This window comes from Equus quagga, chromosome 4 (genome assembly GCF_021613505.1).
Source record: "Equus quagga isolate Etosha38 chromosome 4, UCLA_HA_Equagga_1.0, whole genome shotgun sequence".
NCBI lineage: Eukaryota > Metazoa > Chordata > Mammalia > Perissodactyla > Equidae > Equus > Equus quagga.
In genome coordinates, this window is record NC_060270.1 from 82,585,948 (window position 1) to 82,608,041 (window position 22,094).

Here is a 22,094-nt window from a genome sequence, read left to right on the forward strand (position 1 = left end):
GGTTTTGCAGAAATGTGTGCATTTGCATGTTGAAGTGGGACCTGATTTACACTGTGCCAAATACCATTACTGACAGTCATGTAGGCTTTGAAATGAAATTATGACTTAAAAATATACATGGCATATGTTCTATTCCAATTAAAAAAATGTGCCTAGGGAAACTTTCTTTTATTTTTTTAAATTCCACAAACCCTGCTAAAACCTAAGAATTGTGTAGACTGATTTACAGGGTCTTTTTTCTTTGTATGGACGTAATGTTTACATCACTCAACTTTTGAACATCAGATACTTTTAGATGGCATTTCATGTTGTCACAATAACAACAGCAATCATAACGGTAGCTCACACAGAGTTCTTACTTGATGAGAGGTTACATTCAGAGGGCTTTATGTGAATAATCCTTTTACTCTACTTTATCATCTCTAAGCTGCTCTATTTAAAATGTACATACAGGGGCTGGCCCTGTGGCTCAGTGGTTAAGTTCGTGTGCTCCGCTTCAGTGGCCCAAGGTTTCACTGGTTCGAATCCTGGGTGCAGACATGGCACCGCTCATCAAGCCATGCTGAGGCGACATCCCACATACCACAACCAGAAGGACCCACACCTAAAATATACAACTATGTACCAGGGGGCTTTGGGGAGAAAATGGAAAAATAAAATCTTAATAAATAAATAAATAAATAAAAATGTACATACAGAAAATCTTAATGTTCAGTCGATATTACACACACACATACACACACACACACACAAAACGCTTGTGAGGAAAAGAAATGAGAACAGTTTAAAAAAAAAAACCAAACAAACCCTGAAGTCATGTGACAGATTTACCAAATTCTTTTTATTTACATAGAAATGTGTACGCATACGTTCTCTGTACACAGAAAATTCTAAGTATATATACATATATGGTTCCCACATATTTTACAATAAATAGTATTTTAATCTTGTTTCTAGATGAAAATAAAAAGATGTCTCAAAATATTTCACACCAACCACAAAGTTACAAAAGCACCCGATGAACTCAGAGCAAAAATTTCAAGCCTGTACTACCACACACTAAGCCTAGTACAATTTTTACAAAAGACAAAATCAAACACTGTGCAGCTATCAGCAGTCAGAGGAAGGGAATGGAGACGCAAACAGAGAACGGAGCTGTTGGCTTTTTGAACAAGGTGGTCAGAACATTTTTGTTGATTAGGACTGGTCTTCCTTCAGTCCTCAATTTAATGTGTTGCTTGAACCGATATTTTACAGAGAAGAAGGGGAAAAATGTTAACCTCTATTGTAAACAGAGTAGCCATTCCATGAATCTTACAAGTTCTAGAAAACTTTTACTGGTCAGCCAGATCCTCCTCCTGTGCTCATGCAAAGGGATCGTGCAGTTCTATGATACAGGCTGACCATCCACCGGCTCAGACAAAGGGACAAGGGCCCCGACTGTGCAGCAACAATAACTTGGAAGTAATCTCAAAAGCCTGGTAAGTCACGTATCTTGGTTATTAGCACTTAATAATAATTAGTCATCTTTAAATATAACTCTTTATTTCCACAGAAGTTCATCCCTCATTCAAATAATTAACTAAATGCAAGAACTTAATCCAGGAGGCTAGAATAATGAATCCATAATCTTGGAATTTCCTCCCTCCACTTCCAATTTTTTTTTTCCATTCTAGCTTAGGAAACAATCTCTTTCTCTCAATTTCAGAGTAGTTTTATACATGTATATAAAATCACACTATCAAATTATAGAATGAGTTATAGGTTATATAGATTTTATGATATTTTTGACAATCTGACAGCACTGAATTTGGCAAAGAAATCTAAAAGCATCAGGATCTTCATTACTGTTGAACTGACATAATATATCCAGATTTGCTTTCCCTATACACTAATATTGCTACTCAGATGACACTGTTAAGGATGGTGACCAAGACGGGGCTAATTGTTTAAATCACATTCCACTCAACTTGAGCTCAGATAATAATGTATTTAGTTCCACAGTGGCACTGTAACTTCGCACAAGTTTTGAAACAAATTTTACCCCTTCATCTCTCCTATCGATAACAGCACAGACGTGGGGGAAGAGGCAGCAATGAAAAAAGAATTCGATGTCAGAAATCCAATTCATCTATCAAATGCAATCTTTTCAGTTTCTTTACTGAATCCGCTATTTCTAAGGTAACCTTCCAAAACATATTTCAAAGGCAGGCTCATCTCAAGAGCAATGTTTATCACATGCATAATTCGGTTCTTTCCTGTTACATGTTGCTACCACTGATGCTTCTTTTAGAGGAACAGCGTTTCGAGGACTTAGCCATCCTATATGAAAGTGATGGCTTCATGAACAGTTTGACTCTTTAGATTAAGGTACTTAGGAATGAAACAAACACGTGTCACATTTAAAGATGTTTCTTTTCTTTTTTTTTAATTTGAAAATCTTATAGGGAACTAAGGGTCACTGGCAGAAACAAAAGGGATCCTTTACCATGAAGAGATGGGCTTGGTTCTCGGTCATTCTAATTAAATATATATCCATCCTTCACTTCTACCACTGTGGAAGGACTCAGCCAGAAGATAAGTATGGAGTCTCACTATGGTAATTGTAGTCAGGACAGACCTTTTGCACAAGTTTATAATCAACACTGTAAAAGGCAATGTAAATGCAAATGACCTTGAAGGGTTTGGAGCACAACCAAGACACGTGGCTCTGAGTCTGCTCCTGGTAGCAGATCTTCGATGGGTCAAAGTTGCACAGGGCGGTCTTCTTCGCCCGATCTGTTTTTTCATACTCAATGCGACAGTTGAAAGATTTGGATTCCTTGGTCTCCAAGGTAGACTGCGGGGACACTTCAAATTCCACCACTTTGGAGGGGGGTACCAAACTCACTGAAACATTGCCCAGGCCTGTTGAATTGTGTCGGAAATAAACACTGAAGGTTCCATTTCCATGGTCAACAATTTTCCCCGTGATGAGGAGGTTGAGTTTTACAGTTTTGATGTTAGAATGGAAGTCACCCCATCCAAACATTTTCTTAAATTTTCCAGTTTTTACTATTGGCCTCCGTTTAGTTCTTGCCAATGGCTCCTGAACCTCCGTGATGTTGGCCAGCCAATCCCAAAAGTTTTCCATGCTGTCCGCATATGCCAAGTGTCCGGGCTTTGGGACTGGAGACTGCTTAACAAACAGGCGCAGAGGATTGATGATCCTTGAGTGCACCACGTTTCCGACCAAGGTCCCTGGAGCATCTTTGTCTTCCCAATCCAGCCCCTCTGTGGCATGCACCACTCTTTTACTGTCACAAAATAGCTGTTTGAAAAGAAGAAAGAGAAATAAACTTTACATAAGGCTTTCAGCATAGACGTACTAAAGCCAAAGCACAAGGGAAATTCTTGCAATATTATTTGGATTCTTGCTAATAGCATTTCACACACACAGCTGGGCTCAACAGTGTAAAAAGACAAGAAGTGAATTCAAGCAAAGTAAAACTGTGAGTACAAAAATTAAAATGGTGAGATTAAGAGGAGAGTATTTCGTTTTAATGGGTTGATGTGGTTTTAGTTTCTGTTCCCTAATCTTTACAATTCTATCTTTCCAGATTGGGAAAAGTAGTATATTTTCGTCTCTCACTTGACAAAACCATTAAATTTGTGAGGTCTTTTCTTTCAGATAGAATTCAGCTCTAGAATGCTGAAGGTTTCTACTGAGGAGCTAGAAACCATCTGAATATAAGATATTGATGTTGCTTAAGTAAAATCTTAAGGATATTATTATATCTAAAGGCTTATATCATATAATTTCATAGCTTTTGATATAATTCCATCTGAAACTTGTAACCAAAAAGAAGCGTGGATAGAATTAGGAAGTTCTAAAAAAGTTTTAGTTGAAAAAATAAAATTTCAAATTTAGTTGCCTTTATAGAAACAGAAATAAATTGGAAACATTTTGAATTAATTAACAGGCTGTACAGGATTTAATAAATTTTATTATAAGTGAATTATATCCTGAAAGATAGAATTTCTAAGAAAGAGTTATGTGAATGTGTTTTCTGAATTTCACAGTATTTTGGTTCAAATCATACCCACTGAAACATAGCATTTTATTTGTATTCGATTTTTCTTTTTCTTCTTTTTGTGGTGTAAGAGTCCCCATGATTTCTAAAAATCATTCAGTTAAGTGAATATGGATTTTGAGGGGCAGCATCATTATATATGAAACTGTTGCCTCGAGTGAATATTTATGGATAAGTTATAAAGTCTGGAAAACAGAGGTTTCTAGTGGAAACACACATAGCCTCTTATCTCTAACGGCACAAACCATTCCTGTAATGATTCTCTAGAAAACTGTCAGCGTGATGAAAAGGATGGCAAAGAAGTGAGGCTGTTGTTTATGGATTGTTTCTCCAATCCTTTCAAACTTAGCAGAGCACCTGCTAAAACTAGTCTCAGATTACTACAAAAATTATTGCTTTCAATCCAATTTTGAAAGGAAAAAAGACATAGCCTGGATTATAAATATTGCACTCGACTATATGGTAGAGGTTAATAACATGAGGTTATCTTGTATATATTCATAAAAGTTTAGAAGTTAAAGCTTCAGTAGAGCTCTCTGAAAAGTGTTTTCACCTGTACCTCATCCTCAAGATCACCTGAGAGTAGGAATCCAGGGACTTCAACGTATGCGTGGGTTTTTCTTCTTTTACTGCTTGGGAAGGGGGTACATATATATATATATATTGGCCTCTGATTAATTTCCTGAAGATTTCTCTTCCTCGTTTCCAGTATTTTTTAAAAATTCTTTTCTCTTCACTGAAATTACTGAGGTTTGGCAGAAGGGCAAATTGATATGAGGCACATGCTTACTATTTTGAGAAAGTAAATCTGTACTATCCTTCTCTCAGCAGCTTACGCATTCCGAGTTGATACTTCTTTTTCACTCCTGGTGTTGAAAGGCTGGCATAGCCACCAGGAAAAGAGAGATCATTACTCAGGATTTCTAGCTCAAAATATTCTGGGTGTTTCTGATACTGTAACTAGTGCTTTCTATTTTGATCACTCTTAATTATGATGTGCAAGAACCTCATTCAGATCAATGGTAATAGCCCACAGAGTTCAGTACCAACTTCAGTAATGACATGAGATGCAGCCTGGTCCAAGGGATGTGTCCTGGCCCTGTCTCTCTTTCTCTCTCTCTCTCTCTTTCTCTCTCTGTCTGTCTCTGTCTCTCTGTCTCTCTCTCTCTCTCAGGCCAAGGACACATGGACAGATAAGAAGCCCCTTGCTGACCGAAGTCCAATTTCTCTTCCCTGTAATTATGACTCTTTTTGCCCAGAGTCTATTATCTATTTTTCACCTGTTTCCCGTATTTCATGAGATGCTCCTTGCTTGGTCCCTGCTGACAGACAGACCTCCCACTTGCTGAGAGTCTCTGGTATGTAAGAGCTCATTTACTTGCTGCTCTCTCGCCCCCTATTTCATACAACTTCCTCACTTCTTCCCTCACTCTTGCCTTCCTTCCTCTCTTTCACAGGGTAAATTCCTTCTGACATTTTCTCCTTTTAGCTGCTGCTGCTGCTTTTTTTTACATCTCAATTCTTAACGTATACACATCACGCTGCCTATTAATACTGCATTAGCAGAACTAAGATCCATTTTCCAATAAAAAATATTTTTCACCCACAAGTATAAAAACACTCTTTGCTACCGGCAGCAACATGCTTTTCTTTTTCTTAAAATGTTTGTTTTACATTACACATTTTTCTGAATTTTTTCCTGCCTGGATCATTTCTCTTGATTTATTGCTTTGCCCAATTTTCTCCTTACTTTTTCGCTATTGAAAACCTATAAACATTGAACCCATCATTCAACAACAAGTAAGTTTTGCAATCATGCAGTCTGAAGGTAACTGGTATTGGTGCATTTTAGAATACATGATAGGCCTCTCTATGAGATGGACATTATGACATCCCTCTCTTATCTCAAGGGCTACTGTCATGATGGTTCTGAGGTTACTCAATGATAATGTTAATAATAATTATAATTATTATTTTTTTTTGAGGAAGCTTAGTCCTGAGATAACATCTGCTGCCAATCCTCCTCTTTTTGCTGAGAGAGACTGGCCCTGAGCTAACATCTGTGCCCATCTTCCTCTACTTTACATGTGGGACACCTACCACAGCATGGCTTGACAAGTGGTGCCATGTCCGCACCCGGGATCTGAACCAGTGAACTCCAGGCCACCAAAGTGGAAAGTGTGAACTTAACCACTGTGCCACCGGGCTGGCCCCAATAATTATAATTACAAATGGCTATTTACTGAGACTTTTTAAAAAATCTGAAGATTTTCTTTCTAATAATATATGTTTTAACAGAATATTACCCAAACATATGTGACTCACCCTAAGAAATACGAGAGGAGAAAAAATCTTAGTGATTATTTGCTTTTAGAAAGGCTCTGTAATGCTTCAGAAAAGATTCCCTATACGAGAATTCAAAACAGAATTTGATTTCTAAAACATAGATTCTAACACAATACTCTTTGGGGTCAAATCTGCGCAAGGAACCCTTGATTTTAAGGTTGGTCTACAGAAAAAATAATAAAATTTAACTAAGAGCACAGATCTATAATTGTTCTCTCTGCCAATGAAAACACTGGCAGTTCTTTAGATCAAAAGATAGATGTGTATACATATATTTAAATTTTTTTTTCTTTGCCCTAGACCATCACATTTTTAACTTGCTTTGGCAACAACATTAGCCAAGCTGAGAAAAGCTGTGTATAACTTCATCTGTTTGTTTATTACTTTAAAATACATGGACAGTTCTCACAAGGGCTGACTTCCCACTCTAAACCCAAATCTCAACAAGCTATCAGGTAATGATGTATTGGTAGAAGAGTATAATTAAAAGGGTAAATGTCTTTCTAGTTGTCTTAAAGAACTGACAATTGTACCTCCTCTCTCTTTGGTGTAACTTGTCCAGCCCTCCCCCTGGCTCACTATTTAAAAATGCATCACTGCTGAGAGGACACTCTCTCCTACACTGGGTCCATGTGGATGGTGGTATGAGCTAACTCCTCCAGGCTCAGGCTTAACCTCAGGAGTCCTAATCGGAGATGACTAGGTTTGGGATGAGCCACAACCCTGCCCCCTACTCATCCATATACTCCCAATATGGAAGCAGCATGGCGAACAAAGCACAGGATTTGGTGCCTGATGATCTCATCACCCTCACTTAAGTGTCTGACCTGAGCCCCTGTTTTCTCACTTCTATCTCCTTTGCTGGTTGATTATAAGGACTAAATAAAAGACTGGATGGAAATTACTGAGCCCAACCTGTGGCAAAAGGCATTCAATGACTGATGGTTCTTGCATGGTCCAATGGATAGTCCCATGTTTCCTATTCAAGAATGGTCTTCAAAGGGTTATATGAACTGTCAGGCCTCCAGGAAACCAATTAATGCTTAATCAAGCAACTTGTTCAGCGCCATACGATAAATTAACAACTGAGTAGAAATCAACCTTCTCAACCCCAGAGCATCAATCAAATGCTGCCTCGTGTTTTCAGTCATCTGGCATCTGAGTCATAGTCAGATCAAAGGCACAGGTGAGCTCTCTTTGCCAACAAAATATGTTTGCTGATCCTTGATTTCAACCAAGCAAATGAGTCAGCAAAGGGAGCTGTAAGTACATAGTGTCTGGCAGGTGCCCTCACTCCTGAACGATTCCCTGATACACATGCAGGGAGAGGGCTGTAGGTGGCTGGGAACCTGCTGGCAAACCACTCTGTCCAGGGCAGGGTTGTTAGATGTTATCTACAAAACACAGGGCTGCATCCTTCCGGTTGCTTTTGTACTTGCTGGGGCTCCCGGTGCTAATGTCGATATCACTGCTGTCTTTTGTCCCATCATATTACAATAATAATGCAAAAACATTTAACCGCTAGCACAAAATGGAGTTTAAAAAAGGGTGAAAAAGAGGAATTGCTGTGCTTTATCTGTTTGAACATTCCTTGATTTCAACACATTTATCAAAGCTTAAGTAATTTATGTCTTGGCAGGGTGTATCCATTTCACAAAGCACACACATTAGCTAGATACAATGATATCATATTAGCTTTTTTTGCATCTTACAGAGGAGCTGAAAAAGATTAATAAAAGCTCAAACCTTCATCAATTAAATGAAGCAGGTGGAAGGAAGGGAGTCGAGGAAGAAGACTATTTCATTCCAGTTCTTTTGTTTTTAGGGAGAAAAAGCTGACAGGTTCAAATCATTCATCGTAACAAGCTGGAGTCGAATCTCACTGATAATTAAATGCCTTTTTTTCCCAAGAGGCAGAGAAGCTGTGATGAATTTTATAGTAGCAGATGTGAGAATAGTCACGAATTATGGAAATAATTTATAAACTAAAAAGCATCTTCTCTGCAAATACTATATCAGGAGATCATTTTTTCAGCTGTATCTGTATATAATTTTAGTTTACAGAGAAGTTGTGTAGTACAAAGAGTGCCCATATACCCTGTCCCTAGTTTCCTATAATGCCAACCTCTTGCATCATAGTACACTTGTCGCAACTAATGAACCAATATTGATACATTATTATTAATTACAGTCCATACTTTACTCAGATTTCCTCAGTTTTTCCTTACTGTTCCTTATCTGCTCCAGGATCCCACCTAGGATCCCACATTACATTTGGTCTTGATGAATCCCTAGGCTTGTCTTGGCTGCAACAGTTTCTCAGTCTTTCCTTGTTTCTGATGACCTTGAACGTTTTGAGGAGTACTTGTTAGGCATTTTGTAGAATGCCCTTCAATTTGAGTTTGTCTGATATTTTTCTCACGCTTAGACTGGCGCGATGGGTTTTTGGGGAAGAAGAACACAGGGTAAGGTGCCATTTTCAACACTTCATCTCAAGGGTGCATGCTAGCAACATGACATGACTGTTGATGTTAATTTAAATTTCTGACTTAGGTAGAAAAGATCCTTTTTTTAAAGTTTTGCTTTCAGAATTCTCACAAGGCTTATACACTTTTGTTATCACAAGCTTAGTTTAATTTACATTTAATTTTGTGGCACTTGGTTTAGGATTGATTTTTTTGAAAAAGTCAGGAACTCTCAAGCATTTCAATTTATAATTCTTTACCGCATCACTGAGTCATCTAAAATAACCTGAGTTGTTTAAGAAACCATACATTATTTATAAATTATTCTGGCAATATTACACGCTATAAAGGTGTCTGTCATTATTACCATTATTGCCATTTTATTTTTATTTAATATTCATTTCTTAAAAATTGGCCCCATTTTGATAATTGGTAGCTCAATAAAGAAGAGCTTATTCTATAAATATCTTACATAGGGTTGGAATGACTTGCTGACTGTATTAGATTCAAATGTCCCTTTTCTCAGTTTTGGAGGCAGTCCATTGGCCTTGATTCTACACATTCAGTGAGTCAGGATCAACCTTTAGATGGAGCTTTCTTTGAAGGTCAACCTGATTACCAAAGGGAAGGGAGCCAATGAGAGAAACCCTCATAAATGAGGGTTCTATATTCGTAGTCCTCTGGATGCTGCAGCACCATGAATGTTACTTGGTGTTCCTTGGGATCCAAGACAGTCAGATCTTGGCCGTAACTACGGGATAACCCTTTTCTATACATCCATTACTGTGATAGCTTCGCTTCTTCCCTGTAGCTTCATGTGGGGCTGTGTTGTAAACTGCAGAGTGGGGTGGGGAGATTTCTCTACACTCAGCGAATACTAGAAAGGAAGTGAAGGGCATTTAAAGCTTTGAGCTTCTGGGGTTCAAATTCCGTTCAATATATATCACACCATTGCCAGTCCAGGTAGCTCTATCCTCTAGCAATCCCACCAGGTGGTCTTTTTCTTACTGGAAGAGATACCAGCAGAAGAGATGTCACTCCCAGCCTTGCTGCCTCGGGCCGATGTTTCACAATTCTCATTGACACGGGTATTTAGCACATATTGACTCTTCACTTACATGGCACCAGGGGAGCAGGAGAGGCTTGAATTTCCTAAGTAACTGAAGCTTAGCACTTAGCTCTCCCGATTTAGTGAGAAGAGATTAGATGACATTAACACACCTTTTTTAAGAAAGTGGAAAGTCTAAGACAGTTTAGAAACACTTCCACAGAAAAATTATTTTATTTTTGCAGGAATAAGTTTTTTGCTTCACTAACATTTGCCCATACCTGAAATTACATGAAAGCTACTGTACTCTTCCACTATACTTGCAAATTATGGACTCGGAGGAGAAGCGGAGTGTCCCAATCAAGTCTGTGTACGGTAGAAAACAATCTGTTGGCACATCCTTCCGGTGGCTGAATTTATCCAATCAGAAGAATTGTGCCAAGAGGGAAGGAATGAATGAAAGAAGCAGCAGCAATGAACTCAGTCAGAACAGGTAAAACCAAAGTGGGAAGGAGTGAGAGGTGGAAACAGCAGTGCTTTGATTTACTGGAAGGAGTTGGGGTCAGGAACAGTGGAATGGAAATGTGGCACTGTCACTTACAGTCCTATCTCCCTGTGCAAGCCATGTCCCTTCTCTCAGCCTGGTCTTCTCAACAGTAAAATGGTGAAAAGAGAAGATTGGAGTTGCACTTCAAAGAGACAAAGGAGACTGCAAGGTGGAAAGTGAAATAGAGTGTGTGTGTGGGGGGGCGTCAATGGGCAGGAACACGTGTAAGGAGGTGAGTGCTGCAGTCCAGAGGAGAAGCGAGGAGACCCAGAACTGTGGTCACAAATAAATGTGTTCTTTCTTTCTCTTTTTTTTTTTTGGTGAGGAAGATCGGCCCTGAGCTAACATCTGTGCCAATCTTCCTCTATTTTGTATGTGGGATGCTGCCACAGCATGGCTTGTTGATCAGTATGTAGGTCCACACTCAGGATCCGAACCTGCAAACCCTGGGCCACCAAAGCAGAGTGTGCGAACTTAACCACTATTCCACTGGGCCAGCCCCAACATGCATTCGTTTTTAATCAGTGATGAAACACATATTTATCAAATGCCTTCCAGGGGCAGCATGTGTGCCCTAGGCCCTGGGAGCACACTGCTGAACAGGGCAGATACAGTCCCTATCTTCATGAGATTTGCAGAAGAGCAAGGAAAAGAAAGATTAAATAATCACACTTTAATAATATCTCACTTAATTACAGTTGTCATAAGGGCCTGGAGATATATTCATACTGATATATACATATCAGTACAATAGCAAGCAAGGAGCACTAGTTCTAAACAGGGGAAGCAACCGTGCAGGGAGTGAACAGGATTAAGTAATTAATACCTTTATTCTGATGAGCAAAATGAAATCCAAGATTCACTAGCTGATAGTTGATAATGAATGAATTAGTGACAAGAAAACTAAATACCGACCTTGGTATTTATATTCCTTTTTTCTTATTCCAAATTGTATATCGATTTGTTTATAATTACAGAGAGTGTGATAACATTATAACACAATAGTTATATTTTTTTAGAAATAGAGCCTAATTTTTTTCTTTTCTTTTCTCTTTTTATTTTTTCCCAGCTTTCTTGAGGTATAACAGACAAACAAAATTGTAATATTTTTAAGTGTGCATTGTAATGATTTGATATATGTTTACATAGTGAAAGGATTTCCACCATCAAGGTAATTAACAGGTCCATCACCTCACATAGTTACCCTTTTTTTCGTGAGGGCCCTTATGATCTATTCTCTTAGCAAATTTCAATTATTCGATACAATATTATCAATTATAGCCACCATGCTGTACAGCAGATCCTCAGAACTTATTCATCTTAATCTGAAAGTACACGTCCATAAAGAGGCTCCAGTGTTGGGTCACGTTGAAGTCCTGACTTGGAGGTCCAGCGCCTGGAGGAGACAACCTTGGCAGGACTCATCTTTCATCCTCAAACCTCCTAAGACCTGTTGAAGATTTATAATATATATTTCTTGGGTTCTGGGACAGTTAGACCTTTGCCATAATTATGGTAGAACTCTTTTCTATAATTCTATATAACTAATACAATATATATCAATGCTACTTGATAATGAACTAAGTATGCTCTGGGTAAATAAGAATATTCTGAAATAATGTAGGTTTGCCTTTATGTTTATAGGTGTGTTAAAATATGTGAATACACGTTCTGCTTCGGTGGCCCGGGGTTTGCTGGTTTGGATCCCGGGTATGGTCATGGCACCACAAGCCAAGCCATGCTGTGGCAGGCGTCCCACATATAAAGTAGAGGAAGATGGGCTCGGATGCTAGCTCAGGGCCAGTCTGCCTCAGCAAAGAGAGGAAGATTGGCGGTGGATGTTAGCTCAGGGCTAATCTTCCTCAAAAAAAAAAAAAACAAAAAATAAAAAAGTAAAGAATTTTAAAAATAATATGCGAATAGATAAAAAATCTGACCAATGTCTATGATTTTCACAAGAACTTATGAATGTTCTAAATGAAAGATAAAACAAAACAACCTAAAATTTTTTCTGTGATCATGATATTGAAGAGGCATCTATGCTTCAAGAGGATGTTTTCAGTTTTCTGTGTTTACACCGAATGTAGAATGTTTACAGCCTATACTGGTTTACCATGAAACACTTGCCGTAATAGATATAATACACAATGCATAGATTGAATAGATCACCTACTATTAACAAGGAAGGCCATACTCTTATCTATTTTATATTACACCAAAAATATATAGACCTCTATCCTGAAAGAAAAAAATTATGACTTCCAGCATCAGGAAGAATGAGCTGAATGCTCCAAACTTGTGGATTTGTAACAAGCTGGGAGAATTGGCTTTTCTTTAATAACAGGACTGGAATATGCCACAGGAGATAAATTGCTACAGATCTGTACAAATATTTTTTAAAGGCACCTGGCTTGCCCTCCTTGGATACCCTGGAAGCATTTATTAATGTTCTTTCAGAGTGACAATTGTTAAGCGCCAGTTTGAAAGAATAACTGTTTGTTTAATAGATCTGTTTATGATGTTATTCATGATGGAATCCATATAGCTAGCCATTAATTATTTCACTGGGGGTATTAGTTTAAGCCAAGAACCCCGAAGTGACCAGTTATACAATCTAGAGGTGGCTTGCAGATCCCATTACAGCTGAAGAACTATAGAACCAATAATGAAAGGTGGTCTAAAGCCTCATTTTTGTTGCTTATATATAGCTTACATAATTGGATTGCTTTAACAATTCTCTCCTGTATCCTGTGGTTAAAACTAAAATGACAACCTGCTCAGCAGAAAACAAAAACAAAACAAAAACCCAACCTTGTCATGATTAACTCAGCATCCCATTACATTTTTTGCTTGTAAATGAATCTTGGAAAGCATTTTCTCTGGGTAGAAATTTTACAGAACATCATCCCTGTTGTCAAAACAGCAACACACATCTGCTGGACAACACACAATGCTATACTGATGATTAGCAGTATGGCTTGCCCTAAAGTCCTATTTCTTGTGCTCCATTACAGAACTGTCACAGCAGATTAAAAGAAGAACGACATAGAGGAAATGAAGAATGACAGAATCAAACATATATCAATGTATTAATTGCACCTATTAATAATTTGTGGCATAATGTGGCATTGTTTCAAAACTCATTTTGCAAGTCGACAAACAAATGATTGCTTAGGAGAAGAAAGCTAAACAGTGGATACCCTTTCTGCTGAGAACAGCAAATTCATTTTACCTTCCAGTTATCTTTGAATAGCTACCCTTTACATTTTTCTAAATTGATACAGGAACTAACAGGAAACATAAATGTGAAGACAGAAATCTTAGCAGTAAGAGCCAAAAAGCTAGATTGCAATGCTTGGCAGTAGTGTTATCGCTAAGGTTAAATTTGGCAATTCTTATTTTATCCAGATCACAGTAACTGGAAAATCAGTGACACAACCTCTGAAAAAAATCATACAGACACACATACTCTGACACACAGAAATGTCATATGTAGAAACACATGTGTGCATGCACATGCCATAATTTCTGTAAACATTTAAGGAAAATGGTGTGAAAGAAAACGTAGATTTCATTTTGTATCAGCAAGCTGAATAAAAGGGGCTCCTTAAGAAATTATGAATAGTCTAGAAGCAGACGGTAAAGATGCCTCATGGTAGGGGGCTGCTAAATGTTATGACATCGCCCAGCACTCCTGAGTAAAATGGGCAGATTGCAGTCTCATTTAATGCAAGTTTTGCAAAGTCAAACAAGGTATTCTTTTGATAATCTAATAGATAGAAACAGTCCTTTGGCTGTTAAGGAATAAATGACTCAGCATGGTAAGTGGCACTGTCCCCTGTCACCCAGGCGTCCTTACAACCCCGTCCAAGCTTTCGATGAGAGAGAAGAGCTTCACATGACAGGAACAGATAAATACTTGTGAAATATAATGGCCTGGGAGAGACAACATGGATCTGTGTCTTGACCTCTAAATGTTGGCACCTAAAAAGGAAAGTTGCAACAGAGGAAGAGCAGTCATGTGAGCCATGGAAATGCCAGCTATTGTTTTTCTGTTAGTTTAGGCAGAGTTTCAAAGTGGGATGAAGAAACATGGGGGTTGGGAGGAGGCAGGAGACAGGGGTTAGGAGAGGTGCACGTGTGTATGGCTTTGTATTTTACCAGCAAATCCATTTGATGCTTCAATCATCAGGTGCCATTAACACAGCAGTTAGCACATACTGCCTGTGATGGTTAGTTTTATGTGTCAACTTGGTTAGGCTACAGTACTCAGTTACTCAAACACTAATTTAGATGTTGCTGTGAATGTGTTTTGTAAATGTAGTCAACATCTACCATCAGTTGACTTTCTTTTTTTCTCCCAGTTCAATGTCAGCATTTATTGGTTACATTCTTTCACCAAACATGACATCTGTTAATTTAAAATGATTTTTCAAGCTTTCTTAGGCACATAGTATGATATTTCATTTAAATGTAAACATTCACAGTCTATTGGGGACTTTTACAGGATCTTACATAAATATGCTGCTTTATTATGATCCAACATAAATATGTTTTGTAAAATCAAGGACAGTTTACATGCTATAAAATATCTATTCAATAAAAAACACAAATGCATATTACTTGTGTATATGAAACTGATAATTGTGTTAAAATTATTTTTTAAATAATCTTTCCTGATGGTTATACTGAGAATTACAGAGTCTTCGTAAATCATCTCATCTGATTCTTACACCCACTTTGTGAGGTATGTAGGGCAGTAAATAGCCTTAGAGAGCTTACGTGGCTTGTTCAAGGTCCAAGTATCAAGAGGCAGCAATAAATCTAGAAATCAGGTCTTTCGTGTCAGGTCATTGCTCTTTCCATGCTAATACCCTAATGGACCTGGCACCAAAAACCCTTGATTAATATATATATGTAACATAATATAATATATTTGTCTTATAAATTTCTTCTCATTACAAAATTAAAAGAAGTTTATTCTAGAAAATGAAACTGGGAAAATTGAGGAAAATTAAAGTCTCGCAACAACTGTTAATATTTTAATATTAACTCATATTTTTCTCTGTGTAATATAAATAATACATATTTTATATATTATCTTTATTTTTAAGACAAATATGTTATACTTAGTTACAACATAATAGTTCAAGTTTCTGGAAGATAAAATCTTGCTATTACTAAGAGTAAAATCTAAATTCAAAGAAGTGCCAATTTCCTCTAGACTTCCTCCCTAGATCTTGAAGGACACTTCACTCTTCCAGCGTTTGTCATCAAAGTCCAAATCAGAAGGCTCTTGGATCATTCTGGGCAGGAGTAAGCTCACTGTTCCCTAGGCCTGCTGGGGTGGCAGCTCCGCCATGGTAGTTCAAGGAGGTCTTATGAGCCCAGGTCTTTGCATCCATGGCTCTGCCCTCAGAGTCTTTGTTTCTTCATTTTTACCCTTCTCTATGCCTTTCAGTCTAGGCTGGCAACATTTCTGGTGGTATGAAATTCTCAGAATCTTGTCAGTTTCCTGTGTAATTCATGGGGACCCAAGCCACGTACAGGAGCCCCCTCCACACATCTTTTCTGGATAACCTCATCTCTCTTTCTGATTTCTGCTCAGATGGTTGATTGGATCCATGTGTCACACACTCAATGTCTTTAGCAAAGTTGTCCAGCCACCCCTTTGGTGTTTTCTCCAGAGCAATCAATTAACTCTAAGTAAAGGAGATTGTTCTGGATAATGTGAGTGGGTCTCATCCAACCAGTTGAAATGTGTTGAAAGCAAAACTGAGGTTTCCGTGAGGAAAATAAAATTCTGCCTCAAGACTGCAGCATCAACTCCTGCCCGAGAGTTTCCAGGGCCTGCCCTATGGATGTCGGACTTGCCAGCCCCCACAACCGCAAGAGCTAATTCCTTGAAATACAGCTCCTTAGATATCTGTTTATCATTCTCAATGCTACTGGTTCTGTATCTCTGGAGAACTCGGATACATTGCTTTTTGATTTTAATAATTGTGTTCACATGTGAAAATCTTATTTTCATGACTCAATCATGCCTCTTGCTTTCTTATATTCTCCATAGAACCTAATATAGGGATACTTGATGCTGACTTCATCACAAGTTCAGTGTCTCCATGATGTCCCCAGAGTAAACTGTGAAAGTTCAGATCACTGCACTTGTCATGTTGTTTACTAGTATTATTTATTTTTTACTTGACTCTCCCTCTTGTAAACTACTTGATGGCAGCTACTCTATCTTGCTCTCCTTTATGTCTCCAGCATTATCACAGAGCTTGATTCACAATAAGTGCCCAATAAAAACTGAACACATAAATCTGACTGGCAGTCTGTAACATCCTGGACCTTTCACACCTTTTTATTTCCTTAGGCTTTACTCTTAGGCCACTTTGGGAAATGTTTTGAATCTTAAATAAAATTTAGTCGATAAAGTAGTCAAGTAGGAACAATAGTGGAGATTGGGGATGAGGAGTTTTGGGAGAATGGAACTGAATAATAGGTAATGATAATTTGAGAAGAATAATGAAGGCCAAATCAAAACATTTTAAAATCCTATTTGAAAGAGTTCGTAGCAACTATTAAAAGAATTAATTTACAGAGTGTTATAAAAAAGACAGAATTCTATTACCGTCAAGTAGTAATCATTACCATGACTTCGTCCACCACCTTGAAGCTGCTATTAGCTCACAGATCTCCACCCTTAGCCCAGGCTTTATCTGGAGTTCAAGATCTATATATCCAGCTTTCTAACAGACAGGTGCACTTCAATTGAATCATGAAAAGTATACAACACCAGTTTCACACTTTGTAAAACAGAGTATGATTCCTCCATGATAGTGTAAGAGGCAGTTAAAAATAAGGCTAAGAATTCTAAAAAATGGGAGAAGGGTTTGGAGGACATCATGACTTCTTTGCCATAACTCAACTGACTATAACTCTTCCTGATATAATCTACAGAGCTGATGTTCCGCTTGCACAACTCCATGAACTTTTGTACTTTGCTGACAACCGGCACAGCTCGGTATAGATATTGGGAGCTTTATTTCAGCCATTGGATACTTAGCTAAGATCGGTTGTGGATTATTTCTTGGTGTCTGCAATAATTTGCAAACAATGTCAAAATCGAAGTATCTTCTGTCGCTCTGGCAATCTCCTGGTAGCCTCCCCTCCATTCTCTGCCCCCAACACCTCTCCGCACACCTGGTTCAGAAGGCCTAGAAAGGTCAGACAGGACTGTTCTGGGATGAGGAGAAGGTTCAGGACCACAGGAGGTGGCCCAGGCTCTGCCTTGCAAACATTTCGTGTCAAGACGCACCCATTAGGCATGTGGCCCAGTGAATATTCTAAGATCTGATTGTGATCCAGTTGTGAGCCTTTAAACAGCTCCCTATTACTGAGAGCAGTGTTTCCACATTTTCAGAGCAGTACAACCTTTTTACCCTAAAGTAAGCTTTTGTAGGATCTCAGGATATATAAGAGATGCCAATGCCGATTATTAATGCACAGTTTTATATGAGTTCAAACATGTAACAATTATGATTATAGGCTTCATGAATGAGAGCAATAAGGACATTAAAATAAACATGAAATTTGAAATCAGAGGTGACAGATGATCGTTGGAGTCACATCAACCTCAAAATAGTTCACAGCAGCATTTCCTCATGAAGTGTCTATGACAGTCTGATGCACTTGGTCACTCCCTACCTTTTGGGCCCCTACCACTATGCTCCTGAACCAGCTGGTCTCCTTTCATTAGGCTAAACTCCTCAAGGATAGTGACATTTTCTTATTCTTTGTTGTATTCCAAAGGCCCCGCACAGTGTCTAAATGAAGTACACACTTAGTAAAATATGTTGCTGAAAAAGTGTAACCCTCCCCCATAAAGCACCAATCTCATTTCAATATTTACTTAGTGACTTGGTTAAATCTTCCCCTGAGGTTTTATGTATTGCAGAATCATTCCTGGCCTGTACCCAAAGGATGACATATTTTAAAATGATGGGGGAACAAATTCATGAAGTTTAACTGATTTTCGTAGGGAACCTGGAGAGAAGAGCTGTGCTTGAGCAAGGAACAAAGTGGGATGCCAAAAACAGCTCCTGAGGAGGTCCTGGCAGCTCTGGCCCTTGGAGACTCAGGAACAACCTCAGCCTCTGGGATCCAGGAGGGAAGGGTGGTTGGGCTTGGCTGAGGGGCATGGTCAGAGTCAGGAAGGGACTTGGAAAAAGTGGGGCTGGGGCTTATTCTATTTAAACAGAGACAGGGAGAGAAAGATTACTATGAAGAGTGTCCTCCAGCATCCAGGGGAGAATCAGCACAGCATCCACTGAATTGCCAAGGAGAGAATAAGCTTTTCCAGGAGTGTCCATGTCAAAGTAAAGGACTAAGGAAGAAGTTATTCAGGTAAGATACGGAGATCTGATTATTTCAGACTAAACGTGTTCTGGACCTAAATCACACAAGTGAATGTTCCACTGTACTGCATTTGGCTTTTGTAGACATATTTAAAAACCTATTAAATAAGCCAGAATACTTAATAACCAGTGGAAATCTTCTGAATGTGTTATTGGGGAAGGAGGAGCAATCAGTGCTTCACTAGCTCTTTATGTATAGGGGAGCATTAAGACAAGATCTAATCAGCCTGTCAATTAATCTTGGCTCACCTTGGTGCTTACTGAGCAACTATGATGTACAGACCATGCAGGTATCATTCCCTAATGTAAGAACTTTCAGTGGAATGGATGGGGCTGCTTGAAGTGATGGCAGAGGGAGGAAGTGGTCAGAAAACAGCGTTACCCAGAGACTCAGAAACTTGAAATATGAACTTATCCTCAACAGTGTCCACCCCTCATGTGATGATAGGGTCATTTGTGCTTATTTCCCTTCTGATTTCCCTCTTGCAAACACAGTCTCCTCCCTCTGTCACCTAATCTTTTCCATCTAGTGTGTCTCCATCCACTAGTAACTCAACCCAGAACCTTGAGTTATTCTTGAGCCCTCCCTTGTTTTCATCCTCCCACATTTAATTGATCACTAATTCCTATATTCTATTCCCAAAGCTATTTTAAATCTGTCTACCTCTCTTCACCTCCACTATCTCCTCCATCAACAATGGGAGCTCTCTCTTGGACAGTTTCAGAACCTCGTGTCTAACCTTGTCCTTTCAATCCACTCTCCACACAGCATCCAGAGTGACCTTTACACAACCAGGCCCTGTCCCTCCACTGCACAAACTTGTCAGGGTATTCCACTGCACTGAGAATAAAGTTCAGACTTCTCAAATGGTGAAGAAGGTCCTTCCAGCTCTGCCTCCTCTGCCTTTCCAATGTGTGCTCCACTTACTCCTATGCAGTAGCTTCTATGACCTTCTTTCAATTCCTCTTGAAAACCATCAGAGAACTTTGCTCATGGTTCTCTTAAGGCATATTAATATTCTGCCTGTTTTAACTCCTCTCACTAGATTGCAAATTGTTTTGAATCTCCTATAACATCTATTCCACACCTATCTTCGGGGGCACCTGTACGTTCCAGGCACTGGGGTGGACAATGGGATGCAATAGTGAATTAGACAGTCACGGCTCCTGCTTTATGGACCATAGTGTCTAGTGGAGGAGATCGACAGAAAATTTGTAAACAAATGCATTTACAAAATAAATACAAACTGTGGGGGATGCAGGGAGGAGAACTAATAGGAGGTGCACCAGCGATTAGGGTGGGTCACTTTAGAGCAGGTAGCCTGGGAAGATGGTCCTGAGGAGGTCTAAGCTCACATGGGGAGAATGAGTTGGAGCTCGCTGCAGGGACAGTACAGAAGGAGTGTTGTGGGCAGACGGGCAGCGTGTGAGAAGCCTCATGGCCAGATAAGGCTCGGTGAATCCCGAGAGCTGGATGAGGCAGTCAGTTTGGGGTGGAGGCGCAGAGGGAAGGGCACAATGTGATACTGCAGAAGGAGGCAGGGTCAGATGATTTGGACATCAAGTTGAGTGTGTCACTTGTAGGAAGTGTTTAATGAATATTCATTTAGTTTTCATGAGGCAAATATACTCCAACTGCAGAATTATACAGGTTAAGAAATTGAGGCCCTTCAAATTAAGAAACAGATCTAGAACTGAGGTCTCCACATTCCCAGTTGAGTGCTCTTTCCAATATTGCCACAGACAGTTAAATGCAAATAAAGACCTGGAGGCAGACTTGTGACGTGATTACTCAGCATCTTAAGATGATCATGCCAGCTTCTAGCATGCACAGATTGAATGTGATTGATGTGTTCGTTGACATTAATTGTCTTTTTTTTGTGTGTGTGTGAGGAAGATTGGCCCTGAGCTAACGTCTGTGCCAATCTCCCTCTATTTTGTATGTGGGATGCCACCACAGCATGGCTTGATGAATGGTGTGTAGATCTGCACCTGGGATTTGAACCTGCGAACCCTGGACTGCCGAAGTGGAGCATGTGAACTTCACCACCACCAAACCACACCACCGGGCCAATGTTGAAGTCTCTTATCAGAATGCATGATGGCTAGTCATAGGTTTCCTGAATCTATCTTCATTCTAAAAGCAAATATGCTCTCTGCCTGAATGCTCCCTCTTCCCCAAACTCCTTTTGTCTAAATACACCCATTATCAGGGAAGATAATCATCACTATTGTGACCAAATTATAACTCTCTAATATAGGCACTCGTGGAACCTGAGCAGCCAGGTAGGAAGCTGAATTACTCTTCTAGAGAGACCATATGTAGAGGCTCTGAAATTACATGGAGAAGGAAAGGAGCCCGGCTGAGTCCAAGTTACCAGCCACCCCTTTCCAAGTGGGTGAGTGAAGCCATCTTCAGACCAATTCAACTGGCAGCTGAGTAGCTCCAAGTGATCCCAGCGAATGCCTCTTGGAGCAGGAGAATCACCCGACTAAGCCCGTCCAAATTTCAGATCCGCAACATACACTAAATCAGCTGTCACTTGCAGAGATCAAATTTTGAGGGTAGTTTTTTATGCAGTCAACAGCTGGAGCCTGGAGGACATGTGTAACTCTGTGAGGAGAGAGATGTAGCCACAGTGCGCAGGTGCTGAAGAGATCGTGAGAACTTTGTTGAACAAAGTTGTCTCTGTGTGGAGAGATCTGCAGAATTAGCCTGGATGGTTCAGCCCTGAGTCATTCTGATTTATGGACCCCACACAAAGCCCTGGGGTCTGCCTAAACCCTGCCTGTAGGATTTCATAGCCCTTGTCGAGGCAGGTTCTTGAAAAGTCCAGACCCAATCCCTGGGCTCCCCTATAGCCGATCACCTGAGTCCAGGCCGCTGGTGTGACTTCCACAAGATTCCAAGGTTGTGTTTACACCACCGAGGAACCAACGCTAGTTCCTCATCAGCCACCATACAGTTTGGTCCATTTATATATTTCAGTGACGTTCAAAATATGTGTAAGAGAAGCTTTAATAACTATACTCCAATGCTATGTAACCATCTCTCTATTGGCTGTGTCTAAGAATTCCTATCTGTCTTGGGTCTTAATCGGGCACCTTTGTGGCCTGAAGAGAATTCCTTTTTTTTTTTTTTTTTTAGGAAGATTAGCCCTGAGCTACTGCCACCTATCCTCCTCTTTTTGCTGA

The 22,094-nt window shown here is 39.4% G+C and overlaps 1 protein-coding gene across 1 annotated transcript in view; it reads right to left on the reverse strand.

Moving 5' to 3' along the window:
- Positions 1 to 984: 984 nt before the first annotated feature.
- The window catches only part of NXPH2 (neurexophilin 2), a 118,927-nt gene continuing 97,817 nt past the window's right edge, over positions 985 to 22,094 (reverse strand). Inside the window, exon 2 of the mRNA XM_046659466.1 lies at positions 985 to 3,310. Within this exon, the coding sequence (XP_046515422.1) occupies positions 2,567 to 3,310 (744 nt within the window). The 3' untranslated portion in view covers positions 985 to 2,566. The remainder of the gene's footprint in view (positions 3,311 to 22,094) is intronic.